This window comes from Artemia franciscana, chromosome 1, assembly GCF_032884065.1.
Source record: "Artemia franciscana chromosome 1, ASM3288406v1, whole genome shotgun sequence".
Classification (NCBI taxonomy): domain Eukaryota; kingdom Metazoa; phylum Arthropoda; class Branchiopoda; order Anostraca; family Artemiidae; genus Artemia; species Artemia franciscana.
In genome coordinates, this window is record NC_088863.1 from 18559059 (window position 1) to 18583036 (window position 23978).

Consider the following 23978-nt stretch of genomic DNA (forward strand, 5'->3'; position numbering starts at 1 on the left):
TGATATTAATATTGTCCCATTATGCTGTGCAACCTCAAAAAAACTTCTGGTCCACCTACTTGTGTGGCTCCAAAGCCTATTCAACAAGATATTCTTTGAAGATGCAAACACCTCTCCATCCACCTCTTCAGGGCTGATATTTTGAAAGCAACTTTAACTTGATATAAGAATGAAAGAATTACCCATGGAGTATATTTTCAGATAATTTTCTTGGAGCGGGAAAATTCTTTTGATTCTAAAAACATATTTGTTTGTAATACGCTACTGCGTGCAGAAAGATCTGTATATGTTGTGTAAAACTAACAATTTAAAGTTAAGTAGAAATTTACTAAAGTACCTGTTTCTAATTTATTCATCTTACCTTTCTTTTTACCTTGCTCTTAGAAGTAAGGGAAAATGTTATGCACCCGTTGAAGAGTAGCTTCTCGTGAGAACCTTGGTCCAAGTTTATTACTTTGATGCAGAATCTGGTACATAATCTTATATGTCAACTCACTTCCAAATCTTTTTTAATACCTCCAATTGGTTAAAATGCCTAAATTGGCTAATTAAATGGATAATTAAATCTAAATAAATTAATTCTAGTCAATTAAATTTAATTAAATTTAAATGACTAATTAAATTGGTTAAATTAGTTAATGGCTGCTCTCTAGTTCATGCTACTCTTCCTGATCATCTTCTTAAATACCAGTTTGTAAAGCGTTACCCCGGAAAATATTAAATAAAGATCTTGATCTTGTTCCTCACAGACGTTGGATATTAGATCACTCACACTTTTTGTGTGTTCACTTCTATTTAGTCTATCTTCAATTCATAACTTTGTTATTTACCACCTTTTAAAGGTATCCTTAGAGCACATTAAACAAGACGATAAATGGATATTTACAAGACTGGAAATGGTTGCACCATTGCACTGAAAAGTAATATTACTCAACCTTTGTGTTCGCCTGTGTTCTTCTTTCCTCATCTTTAGGATTTTTCCAAACCAAATCATGTTGCTTAACTTAAGCACTTTCTTAAGCCTCTTGCGTATTCCTGTAGTTTATTTTATCAGGTTTTCTTTTCAAAATCAAGCCATTTTTTTCTAACTTTTATATGCGTGAATGTAACCACTTTCTGAAGTTCCTTGTTCAGCTTCATGGCACATTTTCTAAGGTTTTCTACTGAGACTTTGCCACTTCTTTAGTACTAGCCTCGAATGTCCTTGAGGTTGGCCATTTCTTGACTCTCTTGCGTATCTCCATAGCACATTTTTCAAAGGTTTTCTAATGAGCCTTTGCTTTTCTATTGTAATATAATCTTGAACGTTCTCAAAGAAAACCACTTTCTTAAGTATCTTACGTGCGTTTTATTAGGCTTTCTATTGAGGCTTTGCCACTTCCTTAGTACTAACCTTGAACGTCCTTGAGGTTAACCACTTTCTTGACTCTCTTGCGTATCTCCATAGCACATTTTTAAAAGGTTTTCTATTGAGCCTTTGCTTTTGTATTGTAATATAATCTTGGACGTTATCGAAGATAATCACTTTCTATTGGGACTTTGCCACTTCTTTAGTACTAACCTTGAACGTCCTTGAGGCTAGCCACTTTCTTGACTCTCTTGCGTATCTCCATAGCACATTTTCAAAGGTTTTATACTGAGCCTTTGCTTCTGTATTGTAATATAATCTCGAACGTTATCGAAGAAAACCACTTTCTTAAGTATATTATGTATCTCCAAAGTGTGTTTTATTAGGCTTTCTATTGAGACTCACCCACTTCTTTATTACTAGTCTCGAGTGTCAAATCATTCACACTTCTTGTTCGTCGACAATCATTTGGCTTGAAATTCGAAAAAAGAATTACGGAATTTTGTCTCGGTCTAAAGGAACTGTCCTCAACTGAACCTTCAGTAGCACAATCCATAAGATAAAATGCTTCATTTATTATCGTATCTCCATCAGGCGAGTAAACAACAATTTCTGACGGAGCGAGAGAAGGCCTTGCACCCTTTCGTATCGATCCACCGGTCTAGAATAAAAGACGAATTAGGATTGTAGTGTATGTTATTTGGCATGTTTATAATGCAAATTAAGTTTTTGTTCTTGAATTTCGCAATTTCCTATGTGCCTCTGGTTGTTTTTCTTCCCTTTTTTACAGTTAAAGACTATAATATTCTTTTAAGTGACATATTTTCATCATATATGTTGATTGTTTAATTACATAGACTGCTTTTAAAATATTCAAACATAACTTAGTTATTTTTCTGAGAAAAGTGGGTGCTTGTTAATCAAACGAAATACACCCAAGAAGTGAAAGTTACGTTAATCCTAAAGAAATATAATCTCCATATAACCTTTAGTTTATATAATAATATAATTCAGGCTGCATATTTGCACATTAGGGGGAGGTAAGTATTTGGACCGCGCCACCTAACCTAACCCCCCCCCCCTTAATGTACAAATATATAGTTCAAATCGTATAAGTCCAATACATTCTATCATCCATCACTTGTCTTTGTGGCTAGGAAACCGATTTTCTTAGATCTAACCTAAGCGTAATTCTTGAGTGTCTTTTGTTTAATTAACAAGTACCGAAAAGTACCTTCAAAATGTGTTAAAAGTTATTTTTTATATGTTATAAAGCAAGAATTATTTTCTTAACATGTCTCGTTTTCAATAGCCCCAATTCCTGGCTAATACCTTTGTTTTTACTGTAAAATAATGCCAATTCGGAAGAAAAACTAAAATATAATATGTATTAATGGGACTCGTGTTTGTCATTATCAAGGTCACCAAAATCTTGCCAAGTATTACCAAACTCTTGTAAGAGTATTAACAAGATCTTGTCTGATATTTTTAAAACATTAAAAAACAATTTCAAGACCATAGATCGTATTATTAAAATCATGCAACTTATTAACAAAATCTTGTATAGTCATCATTTAATCTCGCAAGTTATTAACAAAATATTTTCAGCTAAAATCAAAACGTGTCCGCTACTACCAAAATATAATACGGTAGTATCAAAATTGTTAACAAAAAAAAACTTATTAGCCTATTAACTAAAAACTTATTAACAAAACTTAACATAGTGATATCAAAATCGTGTCTGGTATTATCAAGATTATCAAAATCTTGTCAAATATTGTCAATACCTTACATGGTATTATCTAAGTTTTGCATTACATTATCAAGTCCTGTTCAAAATCTTGTCTTACATTTTCAAAGTCTTGTGAGATATTATGAGAATCCTTTTTGGCACTACCTATACCTTGCAAGTTATTATCAAGATCTAGAATGATGCTAGCAAAATCGTATCTAATACAGTCAAAATACTATCAAACATTTCTAAAATGTTATGTGTTATTATCAAAATCTTTCTTGAAATTACCAAATATCTTGCAATACATTATTAAGATCCCACATGATACAATGCGAATACTCTACGATATTATCGAATTTTTTCGTAGTGTTATCAAAATATTGCAAGTTATTAACACGATCTTGCATGATATTGTGAGAATTTTCACAAAAGGTTTCACGAACAAAAATCAAACCGCAACAAGATCCATGAACAAAAATCAGCACGCAGCAAGTTCCATGAACAAAATCAGTTTTAAGAGGGAAAAAATCAATGTACAAGTTTCACAAAGAGAAAAATCAAGGTGCAAAAACTCTCCCGAACAAAAATCAACATGCAACAATTTCAACGAAGAAAAATCAGCACTTAGCAAGTTCCATGAAGAAAATCAGTTTCACGAGGAGAAAAATCACTGTACAAGGCTCACAAAGAGAAACATCAACATGCAATATGTTTCACGAACAAAAACCAACAGTCGACAAGTTCCAGGAAAAAAAATCAGAGTGCAACAAGTTCCAAGAACAAAATCAGTTTCACGAGGAGAAAAATCAGTATACAAGCTTCACGAAGAGAAAAACCAACATGCAACAAGTTCCACGAACAAAAATCAGCAATCAACAAGTTCCGCGAACAAAACTCAGCACACAACAAGTTCTATCAACAAAACCAGTTTCACGAGGAGAAAAATCAATGCATATTTTTACGAAGAGAAAAATCAATATGCAGCAAGTTTCACGAACAAAATTCAGCAAGCAGCACATTCCATGAAGAAAATCAATTTCAAGATGAGAAAAATCAATGTAACAAGTTTTACAACCAAAAATCAGCACGCAACAAGTTTCATAAACCAAATCAGTTTTCGCGAGAAGAAAAATTCATGTACAAGTTTCATGAGGAAAAAATCAACATACATTAAGTTTCACGTACAAAATTTAGCAAGCAACAAGTTCCATGAAGAAAATCAGTTTCAAGATGAGAAAAATCAATTTAACAAGTTTTACGATCAAGAATTAGCACGCAATAAGTTTCATGAACCAAATCAGGTTTTGCAAGGAGAAAAATTAATGTACAAGTTTCAGTAAAAGATAAATCAATTTTGACGAACAAAAATCAGCACGCAACAAGCTCCACCAACAAAAATAAGCACGCAACAAGTTCCATAAAGAAAATCAGTTTTCACGAGGAGGAAAATCAATATACCAGTTTCACGAAGAAAAAATCAAGGTGCAACAGCTTTCACGAACAAAAATCAGCACGCAACAAGTTCCGTGAAAAAAAATCAGCACGCAGCAAGTTAAATGAAGAAAAACAGTTTTGCAAGGAGAAAAATCACTGTGCAAGTTTCACAAAGAGAAAAATCAACATACAACAACATTCACGAATAAGAAATCAGCACACATCAAGTTCCAAGACAAAAAATTTCCACACAACAAGTTCCATGTGAGTGTTTATCCTTCCAATGTAAAAATGATAATGATTGAAAACGTATAATAAAGTAGCTATTTTCAGTGACCCACAATAGATTACCACGGATGTAGCTGCATAAAAAGTCTTGGAATTCAAGGAACTTGGAGTGGAATTTGCGGAATCGGAACTGTGGAATTGGGGACGGAAGTGAGAGAACTAGAACTGACACAGCCGGAGTCAGATTTAGAATCGGTGATCCAGGGTGTAAACCAGCAGAATCGGAGGTGGAATCGTTGTAACCGGGGCTCAGAAGTGGAATTGGTTATCAATTATTTAAAAAAAAATGAAAAAAAGACTTAGGAATGATGATGGAGCGGCAGAGGGTGCCAAGGAGCCTGTAAGGGTATGGCACAGTTGCGTGAAATATCATGGTATATCAAGGAGGGTTGACTGGCAAAAAACTAGAACCAATGAATTTAAAGTTGACTTTTAACAAGAAAATATCTGGAAAATGTCTTAGGAATGATAATGCATATCATAGGGTTGTCATGGGGGGTGCAGCAACATAATGTCACGGTGAAGAGAATTGCCGTGGAGGCCATCACTTTGATGGGTGGCGGAGGGTGCCGTGTGCCATCTATAGTGTAAGACGATGACGTGAATTGCTTGGACTATCATGTTCTAAAGCTTGAATTTAAGGTGAGAGGTGTTAAAGGAATTTTTCAGCGGTGGGGGGAACGAAATCTACAATCCAGTCAAAGAAATGAGGCATTTTCATTAAGACCGCTCAGAAATAACTCCGAATATGGTTTAAATTTATGTGCAATAACAATCCTTCGCCTCTTGAATTCCTTGCTAGGGTGGGCTAGCCACATATTGTCAAGGTGGCGTGAATATGTATAACCATGGCTGGAAGAAAGAGAGCATTTCCATTAAAACCTCATTTAAATAACTCTTAATTTGGTTTAAATTTATCTCTAATAAAAAAAACTCCCCTCTGGAAATGGTTGCTAGGGGACCTTCGTTGGAATTGGATGTTAGTGGCCCCGCTGGAAATGCTCGTCAGGGTCCCATTGGAAGTGGTTTCTAAGCCCTCCGTAGAATTGGATGTTAGTGGGCCCCGGTGGAATTGCTCGCCAGAGGGCTGGTCAGCCACATGGTGTCACGGTGACGTGAATAGATATAGCCATGGCTCAAAGAAACTTAGCATTTCCATTAAAACTTCTCAGTGATAACTCTCAGTTTGGTTTAATTATATCTCAAATAACTGCCCCGCCTTTGAAACTGATTGCTAGGGGGCCCCTGTTGACATGGGATGTTAGGGGGCCCCGCTGGAATTGCTTGCTAGGGTACCGTTAAAAATGTTTTCTAGGCCCCTGGTGGAATTGGATCCCTCTGAAATTGCCTTCTAGAGGAAGGATCAGCCACATGTTGTCACGGGGGCATGTATATGCATGGTCTTGGCTCAAAGAAACGTGGCATTTTCATTAAGACCTCTCAGAAAGAACTCATAATATGGCTTAAATTTACCTCTAAAAACAACCCCTGCCCTCTGGAATCGGTCGTTAGGACAACCACCTTTCTTTAATTCGCGCTTGTTTCTGCTTATATTTTATCCTATACCAGGTTTAACAACATTTTGTTTTCCCTTATGTTGAATTTTAATCCTTTAAAATTATGCTTATTTTTTTTTCTTTATAAGCTTTTCCTGGCGGAAGGGCCAAGAAACGGAAATTAGCACCAACGATTTGGACCTTAAGGTTCTAGTGCCGTCATACTTACAAACTTATGTTTATAAGCTTTTACCCTTGTTTTTTCTGTTTGTTCAGTTTAACTGCTATTTCTGTGATTTCTTGATTTTAAATTTTTTTCTATTATAAAACTTTTATTTACAATAAAAAGTTTGTGTCTTTTTAAATTACTCGTTCTAGCACAAATCTTCAATACGTAATCATTTACGTAATGAAAAATCTAAAACCGATGCTATTCAACATTTCATTGATTCAATAACTAACTCAACCTGTCTAGATTACATTAGAAAATTAATAACATTGTAATAGGCAGGTGTATCTAATGGAGCAATAGAAATTAGGTATTTTCACCAGGACCTCCCATAAATAACTCTTAATGTGGTTAAATTTTAAATAGCAACCCACCCCTCTGGAATTAGCTGCTAAGGGCCCCCGCCCTTTCTTTAATTAATGGGTCTATTTGCTTATATTTTATCCTTTATAAGTTTTTTCACGTTTTTTCCATTTGTTGAGTTTTAACTGCTTTTTTCTGTGTTTAAATAATGCTTGTAAATTTGTTTGTATTAATAAAATCTGTATGTACTAAAGTTTGTATCCTTTAGTTTTTTTTATCCATGATAAAATTTCAATATATTTCGCTAATGCAATCTAAGCATCCTGTAGCTTATGCACATAGGTATGCCGAATGAAGAATGCCCTTACTATAAGTGTAAACTCGGTGTAGTAAAGAGGAAAATGAAAAACTTTTCCCGGGCATAACTTACAACCCTTGTCCTTGACCTTTAAGGGTTTCTATTCACCCCAAAGACATTGTTATGTGCTCTTTGGTCTATTGTAGACTAAATGGCTCCATGACAATTTTGATCGGATACGTTTGGGGGACAGAGTTTGCCATGGAGGGGTAGGCTAGTTGCCCTCCATCACATTTGACTCTTAAATGGGAACTAGTACTTCAATTTTTATAAGAAATGAGCTTCCTCTAAAGTTCATATTACCACCCCTTCCATAAGGGGATTATATGCTTCCTGTCTCTTTGGGCTGTTTTGAACAAAATGGCTATCTGAAAATGTTCATCGGATTCGTTTGGGGAACAGAGAATGTAAGGGAGGGGGCTATTTGCCCTCCATCACACTTTACTCTTAAAAGCAAACTAGAACTTTAAATTTCTGATCAAATGAGCTTCCTATAAAGTTCACACTACCACCCCTTCTCTAGGGACCTTATATAATCCCGGGGCATAACTTACAACCCTTGCCGCAGATTATGGAGGGTTGTGTCAGCCCCATAGGCCTTGTTATGTGATCTTAGGACTGCTTTTGAACAAATGGCTAAGTCAAAATTTCCATTGGATCCGTTTGGAGAAATAAACCGGGGAGGGGGTAGTTACCTTCCAATCACTTTGACTCTTAAAAAGGGTACTAGAGATTCTGAGTTACAACCCAATAAGCCCAATAAGTTTATACGACAATCCTTTCCATTAAAAAAACTTATGTGCTCCGGGGGCATAACTCAAACCCCTTGCCCTGAGGGTTCTGGGGGGTTTAATCTTCAAATACATAAATACTGGACATTTCAACTACGTTGAGCAGGATGGCTATCTCAAAATTTTTATTGGATATATTTGGGGAAATGATAAGCGTGGGGAGGTTTGGTTGCCCTTCAATCACTTTCGAGTCTTGAAAAGGGCGCTTGAACTTACTATTTCCAATCGAATGAGCCCTTTCCGAAGTTTATCCAACAACTCCTTTTATACGAAGTACTCTGGTATAAGACAACCCCCCCCCAAAAAAAAAAAATTGTGTCCACATCGCTCTTTACATAGACAGCGCAATGGCGCTGCCTATGCTTTCGAATGCTTAAGACAGTACGGCTAATTATTTATTTCAAAGACATCCCTCTAGTCTAGCAATTGACACTTAAGAGGAGAAACAAATAGGATAAAAGACTCGGGGGACTTGGGAGAGTTCAAGGAATATTTTTCCAAGCTGAAAAATTTAAAAGTATTTAACAAGCGTTATCCATATTACCAAATAAGTATCGTTGATATTTGCATAAAATGAATGATTTTTTTTTTCAAGCTATGAATCACAGAGAAGAGCTCAGACTATAATGGAGAAAACCCGAAGAACCGGATGGTGGCAAAAAATAAATAAAAATAAATCAATAAATAATTCAAAAAAAAATCTAGATGTGAGTTAAGAAACCCAAAATAGGGAACCCTGGGGAAGAATAATAGTTGACAATATTTATTTCTAAAACTGCTGTGACCAGCTATGAAAGATCTAGGTTTACCTTTTTGTCTTCAGAAAGCTTGAAATTAAATGAATTGAACCTTAGGAAGTTGGGTGGGTGAAATTCATGTTGAAACTATAGTTTGAATGGTATTTTATATGACCAAGAATTGGTCTCGGGAGAAAGATTAGGTAATGAGGTAATTTGCAAACAAAGCAACGAACAATAGAATACAAGGTGATTATATTGGAATATCTTGGCAATAACGTGTCATGAAAAGATTAATGAAGGACAAAGTCCCAAGACGGGTTACTGCGTAGAACGACTTCCATTATGTGGAAATCACACGGTCCTTTGTTTTCTAGTAGTGGTAGTGAAAACTAGAGAAAAGGCAGGTCAAAGGACAATGATCTGTGTTTTAGTCTTACAAATTAACAAGGAGAGTTCAAGGTTGAATATGTTTCCCTTCTAAAATATAAAACAAAGGTTTTTTATGGATATATAAGAGTGAGCTTGAAACTTATAAAAAGCAGTAAAATAGCTTATACATGATCTATAATCTATAATAAGCAAAAATTACAATGAATTAAGAAATGAAATATACAATGAACTGGAGTTCCTAGGGACAATTGCTGGTCATTGTTTTGTAACTAAATGTCAAAAAAAATTGTCTTGCTACATACAGTATGGCATAAATACCCTCCAAAGCTGAGGGTGCCCATTGTATTTTCCTGAAAACTCAATAGATTCCTTAAACTAAAAGCTTTGTTTACACAACTAATTTTGGTTTGTACTATTGAATAGAATCTATTTAAAAAGAAGGAAAAACCGTTGAGATTTTAATGGTTCTTAGACCGTTAAAACTGGATGGATTGTTAAAAATATACTGACACAAAATAAAATCCTTAATACTAATCAAATTAGAATTTAATTATCTAATATTACGGCGAAAGAAACTGTTACAAAAAAATACATAAGCAAAAATGTCACCCTAGCTTTTTCAGAGGGTTCGAGAGGCAGTGACATCTCACTTTATATTCATTTATATTCAGTTTATAGTTTATATTCATTATATTCATTCTGCATTCAACTTTGCATGTCCGTGTAACTTGTGTTCGTTTTCTATCTCATTTTTTCATTGATTATAATTTCGACTCGTTTATCAGACTCTTCTTAGAGAGTAAACTAATTTCAGTCTGTTTTAGTTTCAAAATTTGCTCTATAACTTTGATGAAAAGATTAGGTTTATAACATTTCAATTGCCGTTCTTTTTTAATCGGCAATTTTTATTTACACTAATCTTGCTAACGCTGCCCAATAAGTTTTATTTAGTAATAGCACCTAACGTTAATCAATAGCAGAAACGTGACAGCGGCGGTCACATTTGGGGCAGTCATGGTAGGACGAACTGTTGTGAGTCTAGTCAGGGTAGGAATTGTCTTGGTCAGAACAACAAAGAAGATATAGACGTATTAAGAAGGGCCAGATTAAGAGTATTGACGGTAGTAGTTGTCTATGTAATAGGATCAGAAGTTTTGGTAGGGGGGGGGGGGGCTACGGACAGTCGTAGATTTTCACTTTTCACTTAAGCCATTTATGGAGATATATACTTACAGTTTAGTTTGGCTGTGTGGCTCTACAATGCAACATTTGCTATAAATTTAAAGTAGATAAGCTTAGAGATCATTTAACACCAGCCCTGGGGAAAATAAAACGCCATTTTGAAATATGTAGACTAGACACCGTGTTTTTATTTTGGTATTCTAATAGTTCATGATTAGTCTCAGATATGTAATGAATGACTTCAGAAATGCTAGATTATCATCTTTGGTGAAAACAAAAGATTATTTATAAGACTCTTATGTACTCACCCGGCTTAAATTTTAAGTTTCTCTGTTGTATTATCAGCCTTTGTTAGAAATTTATGGTTGACTCGCTTATCACGCCTTAAAGACGAACTATGGGGGAAATAAAACATCCTTTATACAATATTCACTCGCCATAGGTGATGTTGGAATAATATATAGTAGCATTAGCCTCAGATTTGAAATGATCAAGCTCGTGAATTACGAACTCTACTGCATATCAAACACCTATTTCGATCTTGTACTCCTGTTTTGAAAAATTAGCATTAGATTTCTGATGTAGAACCTAAAGGTTATTAAAGACTAAAACTAGACACTATTTATGAATTACCCCTAAATCACATTAATATGTTAAACAGTGTCAACTTAGGTGCAAATCAAACACAATTTGTGAAATGCATACTTGTAATAGGCATACCTTGATTTTAGAATATGATATTGCAAAATTAGTCTTAGATTTGTAATAAAAAAGGCTTATGAATCCTTAAATACCAAATTTTTTTAAAATCAAATATCTTTCATGAAATTTGAACTTACCATGTTTTGACTTCAAACTTTCGTTACGCAAAATTAGGCTCAGATTTGAAAGAAACGACGTCAAAAATTACTGAATGCCTGGATAAGACACAGTTTTAAAGTATGTGCTTATTGTTTCTTGATTTGAAACCCTCTAAATTGTAATATTTATTTTTAATGAAAAAGGTCAAAATAACCTTAAATAACAACTACGGGGCATATGAAACGGCATTAGTGGATTTTAAGGCAGTCATACTGAAAACTTAAGAATTGATATAAAAGTTTATTACTATTCCCTTAATAATCCTTGAGTGATCACGAGAAGAAAGAGCCACGACGTGTCTATTTCTGCGAATTTTGTGATGGGGAGATATGGAAGGGGAGCAGTCCCATTCTACTTTTGGTCCCCTCGTCACTTAAGAGGTAAAATCCTTGTGTGAATTTAATTTCAGATTTAACTGTTTTAAATGAGCAATATAAATAATTTGGAGCTCTTACCCAGGGACGAGGGCTCAACAAACGTCAAACTTTAACACTACTTCGAAAATTTTCTTGTTTATTACTTTTATTATTTGCTTATTTATTTGGAACTTATGCAATTGTAATATTTGTATTACATTTTTAAAAAATCCTTAAATACTTACTTGTGTAAAAATCAAGCTATGTGTTTAGCCCACAAATCTTGATTGTCATTTTTGATTTAAATAATTTTTAACTGTTAATGTATAATCAACCATAACAAATCCCTACCCGACTGATTTTGTATCGAAAGAGGCACAATACACCTCTAGATCTAATGCCAGAGTTGGGGGTTGCTATGGGTATGAGTCCAGGAGCCTCACTTTAAGCTCTTCGTTAAAACAGATTGAAAAACTCCTACTGCTCTGATTTTAACAAGGTGTAACATTTCCACTCTTCTATTTTAAATTATGCTGTCCATGAAACCTCGGTTCCATATTAGTTCCATATGTTCCATATGTGCATAGTTCTCTGTCCTTTCCCGAGGAAACTACTACTACTACTAATAACTCACTGCAGCACCAAGCCGCCTGAGGCCAACACAGCTACGCACGCTCCTCCTCCAACCTAATCTATTTAAAGCCTCCCTCTTTACACCCTCCCAGGAAGTTCCCATTTCCTTTAAATCCTTATTTATGACATCCTCCCAACCCAGACAAGGACGACCTGCTTTCCGTGTAGCCCCAGACGGCTGGCCAAAAAGGACAATCTTCGGTAATCTGTCATCCTTCATCCGTAGAACGTGGCCTAGCCATCTCAACCTTTCTTTCATTATAGCCCCAGAAAGCGGGATTGAACCACACTTTTCGTACAACCTACTGTTTGAAATACGGTCAGTCAGCCGGGTACCCAGAACAATCCGTAGGCAATTTCTCTGGAAAACATCTAGTAAATTTTCATCTGCTTTTCGGAGTGTCCATGCTTCAGAGCCATATTTGACCACTGTCATCACTGTAGCTTCCAATATTCTAATCTTGGTTTGTAGGCTTATCTTTCTATTCTTCCAAACTTTTTTTAACTGTGAAAAAACACCCTGAGCTTTAGCTATTCTACTTTTAACATCTTCACTGCTCCCACCATCTTTACTAATAATACTACCAAGGTAACTGAAGCTCCCAACCTGATCAATCTTTTCGTTACATAAGGTCACCTGTTCATCTTCACTTAATCCTAACCTTAGTGACTTAGTCTTCCTAACATTAATTTTCAAGCCTATTTTAGCACCCTGAACTCGTAAAACCTCTAAAAATTCATTCATTTTGCTCACACTTTCATCTAAAATGCTTAAATCATCAGCATAATCTAAGTCCAGGAGCGTTCTTCCTCCCCATTTGATTCCATGGTCTCCAATTGCCTTTCCTGTGCTCCTTAAGACGAAGTCCATCAAAATGATCCATATAAAGGGGGATAGAACACAACCCTGCTTAACTCCTGATTTAATACAAAACCAGTTGCTAACCTCATTTCCTACCTTAACCGCAGCAGTATTATTCTCGTACATAGCGCAAATCACTTTAATGTATTTTTCTGGTATACCATATAACGATAAGACCTTTGTTAACGCTGTTCTATCAACAGAATCGAAAGCTTGCTCATAATCGATAAAACTAAGGACCAAAGGTGTTTGACAACGAAGGGACTTCTCAATTATTAACCTAAGAGTGAAAACATGGTCGACACATCCTCTACCTTTTCTAAAACCGCATTGTTCTTCCCTTAAAACTTTGTCTACCGCATGTCTCAGTCTAAAAAGTATCATATTACTCAGTAATTTGCTACCTACAGAGACCAGACTAATGCCTCGATAATTCCGACATTCACTCTTGTCACCTTTCTTATACAGTGGTTTAATTAAGGTTTTCCTAAAATCATTGGGTACTTCCCCTTTTTCAAAAATCATGTTCATAATCTTCAGTAGCTTATTCCTAACCTCAGAGCCACCATATTTAAGGAACTCATTAATCATACTATCAGCACCTGGGGCCTTATTATTTTTTAATCCTTCTAGTACTGTCGCTAATTCTTCCTCACTAAACAAATCTTCCTTCACATCCAAGGTATCACAAACTTTTTCATTTTCATCTATATCTTTTCCTGCAACTGTATCTCGGTTTAGCACATTCTCAAAATGTTCCACCCATCTTTCTTTAACTTTTTCCTTATCACTAATTGTGACCCCATTTCTATCTTTAACTGGGACTAGTCCGGATCGGCTACTCCCTTTCAATTTATTAACATGCCAGTATAATATTTTACTATTATGCCGTCTAGCCGCATCTTCCAGATCCTCAGCAATTTTATCCATCGCCTCCATTTCACATCTCCTTAGTTCATATTTTAAAGCTTTCTCCACTTTCTTTACATTCCTTTTGTTTTCATACGACCTATCGCTCAGATAATTCTTATACAAACCCCTTCTACTCTCTATTAAACCTAAAGCTTTTTCACTAATATTCCTAGTTGCTGTCTTAGCACTCTTCCCTAGGACACCATCAGCAACTTCACAAATTGTTTTTCTGAAATTATTCCATCCATCTTCCACATTGTCAAATTTTAAACCCTCAAGTTTAGTACTCAACTGTTCCTGGAATTTTTTTTCTCAAATTTTCATCCTGAAGTCTACCAACATCATAACTTTCCGGGAGGGAGTTACTCTTCCGAAATTTCAGCTTTAAATTAACCTTAGACACTACTAGATGGTGATCTTTACTTTTAACATCAATAACGGCACTCCTATACACCCTAGTATCTTGTATTGATCCTGCTAGTCTTCTGTTTACAATAACATAATCAATAAGGTTTGCTGTCTTACCATCACGTGAATACCATGTCAACTTATGGGCCATTTTGTGACCAAACACCGTATTGGTTATAACTAGGTTGTTATACCTACAAAATTGCAAAAGCCTATAGCCATTACTGTTTTCTTTTCCTACACCAAAATTACCTAGGCTAGGATACCATCTATCCCTATTTCTACCAACCTGGGCATTAAAATCTCCTAGCAAAAACACCATATTTCTACCTGGTACCCTGTCTATTTGCTCCTGTAACTGTAAGTAAAATTCATCTGAGTCACTAGTATCTCCATCAGTTGGTTCAATATTGAGTAGAAAACCTTCATTTTGTAGGAACAGAGCCCTTACTTTGCCCCAACGGTAGCCCACTATTACTTGCTGAAGATATTGATAGTAAAGCCGATAAATTATTATTAAAGCTTTTCCTAAGACTTCTGAGCTGTTTTAACTTTTCAGACGTTCGTGATAAGGAACTAGAAGTAAGGAGAAATCCGGCTCAATAGTAGCAGAAACTCTAAAAAACGGAATTCGATATCAATAGATACACACATGGAATTGGCTAAAAAGCCAAAGTAAAAACGCTGATTCCAAGTAATTTGCCAGAGAAAATTTGCTTATTTCAAAAAAAGGGGGGAAACATCCTCAAAAGTCAAGAAATCTTAACAAAAATCGCATCATTTGATTCAGCGTATCAGAGAACCCTACCGTAGAGGCTCTTAGCACCCGCTGGAAAAATGTGGAATTTTGTTTTTTATTCTAGAAGAAAGATCACTAATGTATGTGTTTTTGCTTTTTTATTCCAGAAATAATCATATCAAACTAATGGTCCTGGAATATCGGGAGAGGATTCATTCAAACGGAAATCGAAAGTTCTAGAGTCCTTTTTAAGTAACCAAAGCTATTTGACGGCAGCTAGTCCCCTCACACACCTCTTTCTCCACAAAGACGTCCGATCAAGATTTTGAGACATTTTTTTTCGGCAAAGCTGAAAGGTTGAATAAATATGCCTTCGGGGAAAGGGCTGTAAGTCATGAAATTTCCTCGTTGTTTACGTATGGAATTTGTTAATGGGAAGTATATAGACACTTCTGTGGGGGAAAGGTTTTCCTCTTGGACAATTTTCCGTAGGGATGGATATTTCCGGGTGTGAATTTCCAGGGTAAATTTTATGCAGGGAAATTTTCTATGACTCCTTTACGAACCTCTTTTTATATGTCTTACTTTCTCTTTGCCAGTTCAATTTTACATGTGGTGATGTCTAGGGGGAATTGTTGGGGGAAATTTTTCATTGGAGTTGGAGTTCTCTGGATGATTATTCTGTTGGGGGAGGGGAATTTTCCGTGGGAGAAATTCTTCATGGTGGAAATTTTCCTCTGGGACAGCTTCCTACTGAGGGTGGGATTTTCTGGAAAAAATTCTTCAAAGGATTAGAGGGTTCCGCTATCATTTGAAAAAAGATTAAAAATAAAAGTCTTTTTCAAATGGAAGTATGCTAAAGAGATTAGGATGAAATCGTGCACAAGAAATTTTCAAAGGGGGAATTTTCAACTAGGATGGAATTTTCGGGAAAGAAGGGGGGTAATTTCAGGGAGGGTAAATTAAGAAAGAAAAAAATTCCTTGAAGGGATATTCTGTGATATTCCATACACAAATTTCCACGCAACATCTCCACATGTAACAGCTGAGTCGGCAAAGAGAAGCAAAGGAAACCAAAAAACGTGTAGGAATTATAACAAACTCCTCCGTGTAAAACTCCTCTTAAAAGTTTATGCATGGTTTTTCTGACCTTCAACAATGCTGAACAAAATGGTGGTATATATATATACATACATACATATATATATATATATATATATATATATATATATATATATATATATATATATATATATATATATATATATATATATATATATATATCAAGCATTGGGGATATTTGGAATAAAACTTTTAAAATCGAAGTCGGGGGCCTTCTTTTGTAACTGTTTTCAAACAAACGGCAAAACCCCTGGGAAATTAAGCAAATGCAATGCGATATTTATAGGTCGTCACATGCCAACCTTGTAAAAGAATGCAACAAACGTTAGGTATGTTTACGAGATGCTCTACCAACCTCCCTCTCTCACTCTCTCTCCCTCTCTCTCTCTCTCTCTCTCTCTCTCTTTCTCTCTCTCTTTCTCTCTCTCTCTCTCTCTTTCCCTTTCTTCCCCCTCCATTCTCTCTCTCTCCCTCGCTCTCTCTCACTGTCTCACTTCATAAAAGCACTTTCAGGTCTAAATTTCTTCAAATCCTCACCATAAGGCTTAATGTTCCGTCTGGGTTGTAGAAGGTTGGACGATTTGGCTTCAAATCCGGCTCTGCTTCAGAAAATGGAACTTGATAGGGCTCAAGCATTCTTATTTTCCCCCATCTATTGAAAAACAATATCACAGCACCAATCCATAGTAAAAATACGACTAATACTATCCCAATTTCTTCGGTGGTTATGAACTCAGTTCCAATCTGTGTACCATGCAAAAAAGTACGGTTGCTGGGAGGTTCAATTTCTTGAATAGTGGCTGTCTCACTTTTAGATACATTGATACTTGTATTCTCGTGAGTCATTCCACGTAACCTAAAAATAAGAAAACCCCTGGGTTTACACATACATAACTTTTCTTGCAAAATATTATTATCTGGAAATCGGACTCGAAAGTCATGTTCATGTTAATCACCCCCATTTGTATCCAGTGTTATTCTACTATTCCAAGGAATCGTGAATAAGGAACTTCAATGGAGAGAAGATGCATATTTTCTAGTATTATTTAAAAAAAGATCAGGAATTAAATAAAAAAGAATTTTTTCTTCAACTGAGATCAAGGAGCAAGATTAACACTTAAAACGAAAAGAAAATTTTTTCGTATATGAGGGGTATGCTCCCTCCTCAATATATCGCCCTTTACGCTAAGTTTTAATTTTTGTCCTAATTCCTTAATAACAACTCCTGAAATACAAGAGCTGTTTAATTAGAATAGGAAGCTTTCTCAAAAGTGCTAAGAACTTTAGTGCGAAGAGCGAGATATTAAGGAGGGGGTATCTCCTCTCAAATAGGGAACAGTTTATGTTCGTTTTGAGTTTCAATGTTGCTCCTTGCTTTCAATTGAAAGAACATGCTTTTTTAATAAATTAAAAAGAAAGATAAATTAGTCATCACATAAAATTGTTTAAGGAGACAGGCTGCATTAACTGCTGGTGAAAAAAATTAATACCCAATCTAATTCGTGAATGATCTTTCATTTTCGTCAGTCGTCAGGTAACTTCAAAAAGTTAGTTTTTTCCTTTTCCACTTTGTTCTTTTCCTTTTTCACATGTTTTAGCTTTTCCTTTTCACGTTAGTCTTTTCCTTTTCCACGTGTTTTAGCGGACATCTTTGTCAAAATATATACTTTATCTTTTCGTTTTCCTCACCGGGCAAAAATCATCCTTATTCAGTTTTTATTGCTTATTTTTTGTCTTCTTCTTCTTTTTTTTTGGGGGGGGGGGGGTACGTCTATTTCTGAAAGCACTTAGTTGAAAAAGACATCGTTCTACTTCGATACGCTCAGTTTGACTGCTTCTTCTCAAAAATACATTTATAGGGCTTATATTTAATCAGTTATAGGATTTATTTAGCCAAACATAACAAGATAAACCATTATCGTCTTCAAGTAATCCCGGAAAACACGGCTCCCCTTATGTGGAAAATTAACTGCCCCACGGAAAATTCGTCCACGGAGAAATTCTCCCACTTAAAATATCATCCTTGAAAATCCCCCTCTTGGATAATTCCATCCTCGCTGAAAATTCCCCCAGAAAATGTCTTACGGACGATTTTGCCAGAAAATTCTCTTAGCATACTTTCATTTGAAAAGGATTTTAAGGATTTTGTTTTAGGATCTTTTTTCTCATTTTTTTCTGCACTTGACAAATTTGGTAATTGTTTAACTGTTTACGGGCAACTCTGAAGACTTGCCAAACAGAATCAGGCAAGTTTGTAACAGGCATTTTAACTAAGTTGGTAAGGCAAGAACAACAAGAAACTCACAACAAGGCAACGAAGCTTATCAATTTCTTTAAAAAAAAATGATAATGTCGCTCGAACTCTATTGCTGTAAATGCTGTCTCCAAACTTTTGCTTTTAAGGTTTTGGTTAATTCTGGTCAATTTATTTTGGGATCATTTTAATTCCAACTGTGCTAGTAATCAAACAGTTCGTGGTAACGAACTATAGTAAGGAGCGACGCGGCTCAATAGTAAACGAAACTCTAAAAAAAGGGATTTTGATATTAATAGATAAAACATCAAAAGTACCGGATTTTTATGCTGATATTAAATATATAAGTCTTATCAAATTCAGTCTTACTCATCAAAAGTTACGAGCCTGAGCAAATTTACCTTGTTTTGGAAAATGGGGGAAACACCCCCAAAAAGTCAAACGATCTTAACAGAAATCACACCATCGCATTCAGCGTATCAAAGAACCGTACTGTAGAATTTTCAAGCTCTTATCTACGAAAATGTGGAACTTAGTAATTTTTGCCAGAAGACCGATCATGGGTGCGTGTTTATTTGTTTGTTGTTTTTTTTGTTTTTTTTTTCCAGGGTGATCCCATCGACCAAGTGTTCTTAGATTGTCGCGAGAGGGCTCATTATTACGGAAATAAAAACTTCTAGTGTCCTTTTTAAGTGACCAAAAAAATTGGAGGGCACCTAGGCCCCCTCCCACGCTCATTTTTCCCCAAAGTCAACGTATCAAAATTTTGAGATAGCCATTTTGTTCATCATAGTCAAAAAACATAATAACTATGTCTTTGGGGCTGACTTATTCCCCCACAGTCCCCGGGGGAGGGGCTGCAAGTTACAAACTTTGACCAGTGTTTGCTTACATTAATGGTTATTTGGAAGTGTACAGTCCTTTTCAGAGGGATTTTTTGGTTGGGGGGTAGGGGCTACGTGGGAGGATCTTCCCTTGGAGAAATATGTCATGGGAGAAGAGAAATTGCATGAAGGGGGCGCAGGATTTTCTAGCATAATTTTTTTTTAAAATGAAAAAATCAATAATAAAAATAATATAATAATAATAAAAATAATAATAATAATAATAATAATAATAATAATAATAATAATAATAATAATAATAATAATAATAATAATAATAATAATAATAATAATAATAATAATAATAATAATAATAATAATAATAATTTATTCCAGAAAAGCCCGTGGGCCATAGGAAATTTACAAAACAAAAAACAAACAACAAATTAACTACATTAAATTAATACTATTTAAAGAAAACGCTCCCGATGTGCCGCTGCAATCCTTACAAATCTTGCTATCCTTTTAATACTCAGGAAATTTGTCTCTTTCATTCTATCTACCATCCATATCTCATTCAATTTTACTTTACCATACATCTCTCGCCTCCACTCATTCAATTCGACATATTCACATAAAAAATGTATTAAACTTTCATCCTGAGATCCACACATAGGACAAGCAATAGATTCTACCTTCTCCCCTTTTCTCCCTCGATACTTCCTTTTCTCCCCAATAAAAAATCCATTTCCCCTCTAATCCAAATAAGCCTTCGAATCCTCTCTACTTAACCCAACCTTCCAAAATACCTCCTCCCCCCAACTACCCTTTATCTGTGTATACAATTTTGACGACCCTGAACGATCCAGACTTGCCCACCATATCTGTATTTCTTGGTTCTTCGACCTCTCTTATACCTCCCTTGTTACTATTTCCTCCATACCCATAATCCCCTTTCCTTCATTCCACCATTCCCCTATTTCACACTTATCTAAGATATCCTTAATCTCCGCCGGCCACCCTGTTTTACTATTTTGTCTCAATGCCTCTAAGTATGCTGCCTTTGCTACCATAAATCCCTGCATACCCAGTATCCTAACCCAATGTCTCACCATGGTTACTAGCCTCATAGATCGCAGCGATACTAGCCCTAAATCCCCCTGGATTACCAAATTACTAAACGAATCCCATAGTCCTAACATCCTCTTATAATATCTCATCATAGCCACCTCAAGTTTTGGACCTTTACGATAGCCCCAGATCTCGGCTCCATAATGCATCACCGGTACTATCTTACTTGTCCAAATCCTTTTATGTACTCTAGTGTCTCTCGCCCGTCTAAAACTACTCCTCGCTATTTCACCGCTAATATACCTCCCCCTTGCATTCGCTAGATCCAGATGCCCACTGAATTTCCCATTACTAGTAAACTTTACGCCAAGGTAAACAAATTCATTATTCACTGATATAGTTTCACCTTTAAAGAAAAAATTCCATTGTTCCATGTTCCACTGAAAGTAAGGACCAGCATCAAAACTTAAAACGAACAGAGATTATTACGCATATATTGCATATACGCATATATATGTTCATCTCTTCCTAACTACCTCACTCTTTACGCTAAATTATTTTAGGGGGTATTTTAGGTATTTTAGGATTCAGGGGAATGTCATTCATTGACAGGGGGATGTCTTTCTGATGTCATTCATTCAAATCCTCCACGCTTTTTTTGCTTGACAGTATCTTAAATCAAAAACGGTAAATCAAGTACATGGTAAACGATAAAAAATCAAATAAACGGCAAATCATTTTTGATTTAAGGTCGAATTCCATTCATTCAAATTCTTACGCTTTTTTTGCTCAACAGTATCTCAAATCAAAAACGGTAAAAGCATATATTTATGCCTCTTTTTTTATCCCTCTACTTTTTTTTAAAGTATGTGTCGCAAAAATTACCTGTCCATCAAAATGACAGTAAAAAATCAAATAAATGGTAAATCATTTTTGATTTAAGGTCGAATACCATTCACTCAAATTCTTCACACTTTTTTGCTCGACAGAATCTTAAATCAAATACATGTTAAACGATAAAACATTAAAAGTAAACATTAAACGTACAAGAATAAAAACAAAAGATATAAAATATATGCATTTAACGTTTTTGATTTAAGATACTGTCAAGCATAAAAAGCGGAAGAATTTGAATGAATGGCATTCGACCTTAAATCGAAAATGATCTAGCGGTTATTTGATTTTTTACCGTCATTTTTTTATGGACAGGAACTTCTTGTGACACATACATTTTAAAAGTAGAAGAAGAATTTTAAAAAAAAAGTATGAATATATGCGTTTACCGTTTTTGGTTTAAGATACTATCGAGTAAAACAAAACGCTAAGAATTGGAATGAATGGCATTCAACCTTAAATCAAAAATAATTTACCGTTTATTTGATGTTTTATCGTTTACCATATATTTGATTTAAGATTCTGTCGAGCAAAAAAAGCGTGATAATATACCATTATATCAAAATAATATACCATTTATTTGTTTTTTTACCGTCGCTTTTACTTACAGGATTTCTTGTGACGCATGGTTTTTAAAAATAAAAGAAAAAAGTGGAAGAATAAAAACATACGATATAAAATATATGCGTTTACCATTTTTGAGTTAAGATACTGTCGAGCAAAACAAAACGCTAAAAATTTGAATGAATGACTTTCGACCTTAAATCGAAAATGATAAACCGGTTATTTGATTTTTTAACGTTATTTTTTATGGACAGGAAATTCTTGTGACACATACATTTTAAAAGTAGAAGAAGAATTTTAAAAAAAAAGGTATGAATATGTGCGTAATCTGAATGAATGGCATTCGACCTTAAATCAAAAATGATTTGCCGTATATTTGATTTTTACCGTTGTCTTTTATGGACGGAAAATTCTTGTGGCACATACTTTTTAAAAGAAGTAGAAGAATAAAAAAAAGGTATAAATGTATGCACTTACCGTTTATGATTTAGCCTAAGATACTGTTGGGCAAAAAAAGTGTTAAGAATTTGAATGAATTGCATTCGATCTTAAATCAAAATGATTCACCGTTTATTTGATTTTTACCGTTTACTGTATATCGGATTTACCGTTTTTGATTTAAGATACTGTCGGAAAAAAATCGTAAAGAATTTAATGAATGGCATTCGATCTTCCTGTTAATACTAAGGATATACTTACAAGGGGAAGGTAAGTCCCAAGTGCTCACCAGACGTTTTTTTTCTAGAAAACTTTAAACTATAAAAATGTTGCGATATTTGATTTTTTACTAAAGTTGCGCCTTTTTTTATTCTTTTTGCCTTTTTTTTCAAACTGACATAAAGTCAATATTTTATTCAAAATTTTTATCGAGTCATAACTATTGGAACTAAATTATGGTAGCAATAACTGAACTTTACTTGCTTGAAAATTGCTTAGTTTAATTACCAATTAGAGACAAACTGAGTTCCACATCCCTCATATCCACTGTCCACCCTTGTAATTTATTTTGCCAAAATGTAAATAGACCCTTAAATTCTTTACAGGACATCAGTGGAGTAAACTGAGGGTGGAATATGTACCCCCAGATTTCTCTCTCCCCTTAGATTTTGAAAAATACAATTGGTCCCCTCCCCTTTAAGTTTCAGTGAATTGACACCCCTGCAAGCATTGGACCCTTGTGAGGATTAGTATCATATATTTATTTTCCAGCTAATTCTTTCTTAATAAATCTTATGCTATCTTGAATTTTGGACTTTTATTTTGTAAAATAAATCTGAGATTTTACCTTCTTTAACTCACATTGAAAACTTGCTACATATCTCAAAACCAAATCTCTTTTCTTTTCTCTCTTTCTATTTCCATAGAAAGCCACAAGAGAACTGAACAATAACACAGACAATCTGTGAAATACAGGTATAAGCGCACGAATCAAATAGAGAGATCATCTCTCCTTTCAGTGCGCACAAGATGAAATATCTATTCAATTTGCAGATCTGAAAGCCTTACTAATGAAACACAGTCCAAAAAATACTCTATAGATTGAGTGATTCAGCTGGTTTGGCTGTAAAAATCGTAGGATGGAATTTTTATCCTAGGAGTTAATTTCATACTTGAAGGAATTTTCTACTTTTGTTATTTTTATGGAAGCTAGAATTTCTCTAGAGTGGTTGAATCTTTCCTTTGGGATGTTCAGCGCTGCCGTCTTTGTATTATGGAAGAGGTTGTATTTGAATTATGATGAATGTTTCGGAATAACTGAGATTTGTTGTATTTTTAAGGGAAGTTGATTTACAACATTAATAATTTACACAATTAAAAAAAAATTTGTTAAATATTTGGGAGATATAGTCCAAAAACTGAGTTTGATGTCAGGCAGTTTTAGAGGGAAACAGAGGGGTAACTTACCCCTCTGACGGTTATAATGATTTTGTAACTTTTGAATTTTTTTTTTTATTATAATAAAATAGAGGGCACAGTTGGCAGTAAGTAAAAGCAAATTGAATCCGAAATTTATATTTTTTCCCATATCTTCATCACTATTCCTTGAAAATAAAAGTAAGTAAAGTAAATAAAAAGTAAGAAAATAAAACCAAACCAAACCAAAGGATTAGAAGCAATCAATCTGACAAGATTATTAAAAATCTTACTGAGACTAAAGTGAGAATAATCAGATTTAAACGAATA

The 23978-nt window shown here is 34.8% G+C and overlaps 1 protein-coding gene across 2 annotated transcripts; it reads right to left on the reverse strand.

Annotated features, from left to right (window-relative positions):
* Nucleotides 1–492: 492 nt before the first annotated feature.
* LOC136026572 (uncharacterized) lies at nt 493–23210 on the reverse strand. Of its 2 annotated transcripts, none has more exons than XM_065703285.1 (3): nt 23080–23210; nt 16725–17043; nt 493–2009 (listed from the first exon to the last, which is right to left on the reverse strand). In XM_065703285.1, the coding sequence occupies exons 2-3, from the start codon at nt 17031–17033 to the stop codon at nt 1740–1742; spliced, it is 579 nt and encodes a 192-aa protein (XP_065559357.1). In that variant the 5' UTR covers nt 17034–17043; nt 23080–23210; the 3' UTR covers nt 493–1739. The 2 variants fall into 2 exon arrangements, with proteins under 2 accessions (XP_065559357.1, XP_065559349.1); XM_065703277.1 differs by having other exon boundaries at nt 23094–23205.
* Nucleotides 23211–23978: the final 768 nt, after the last annotated feature.

Coding starts and splice junctions, on each gene's coding strand:
- LOC136026572 (XM_065703277.1), bottom strand. Junction 2,010..16,724: donor ACGGAACATTAAGCCTTATG/GTGAGGATTTGA, acceptor CTTTTATTCTAG/ACCGGTGGATCGATACGAAA.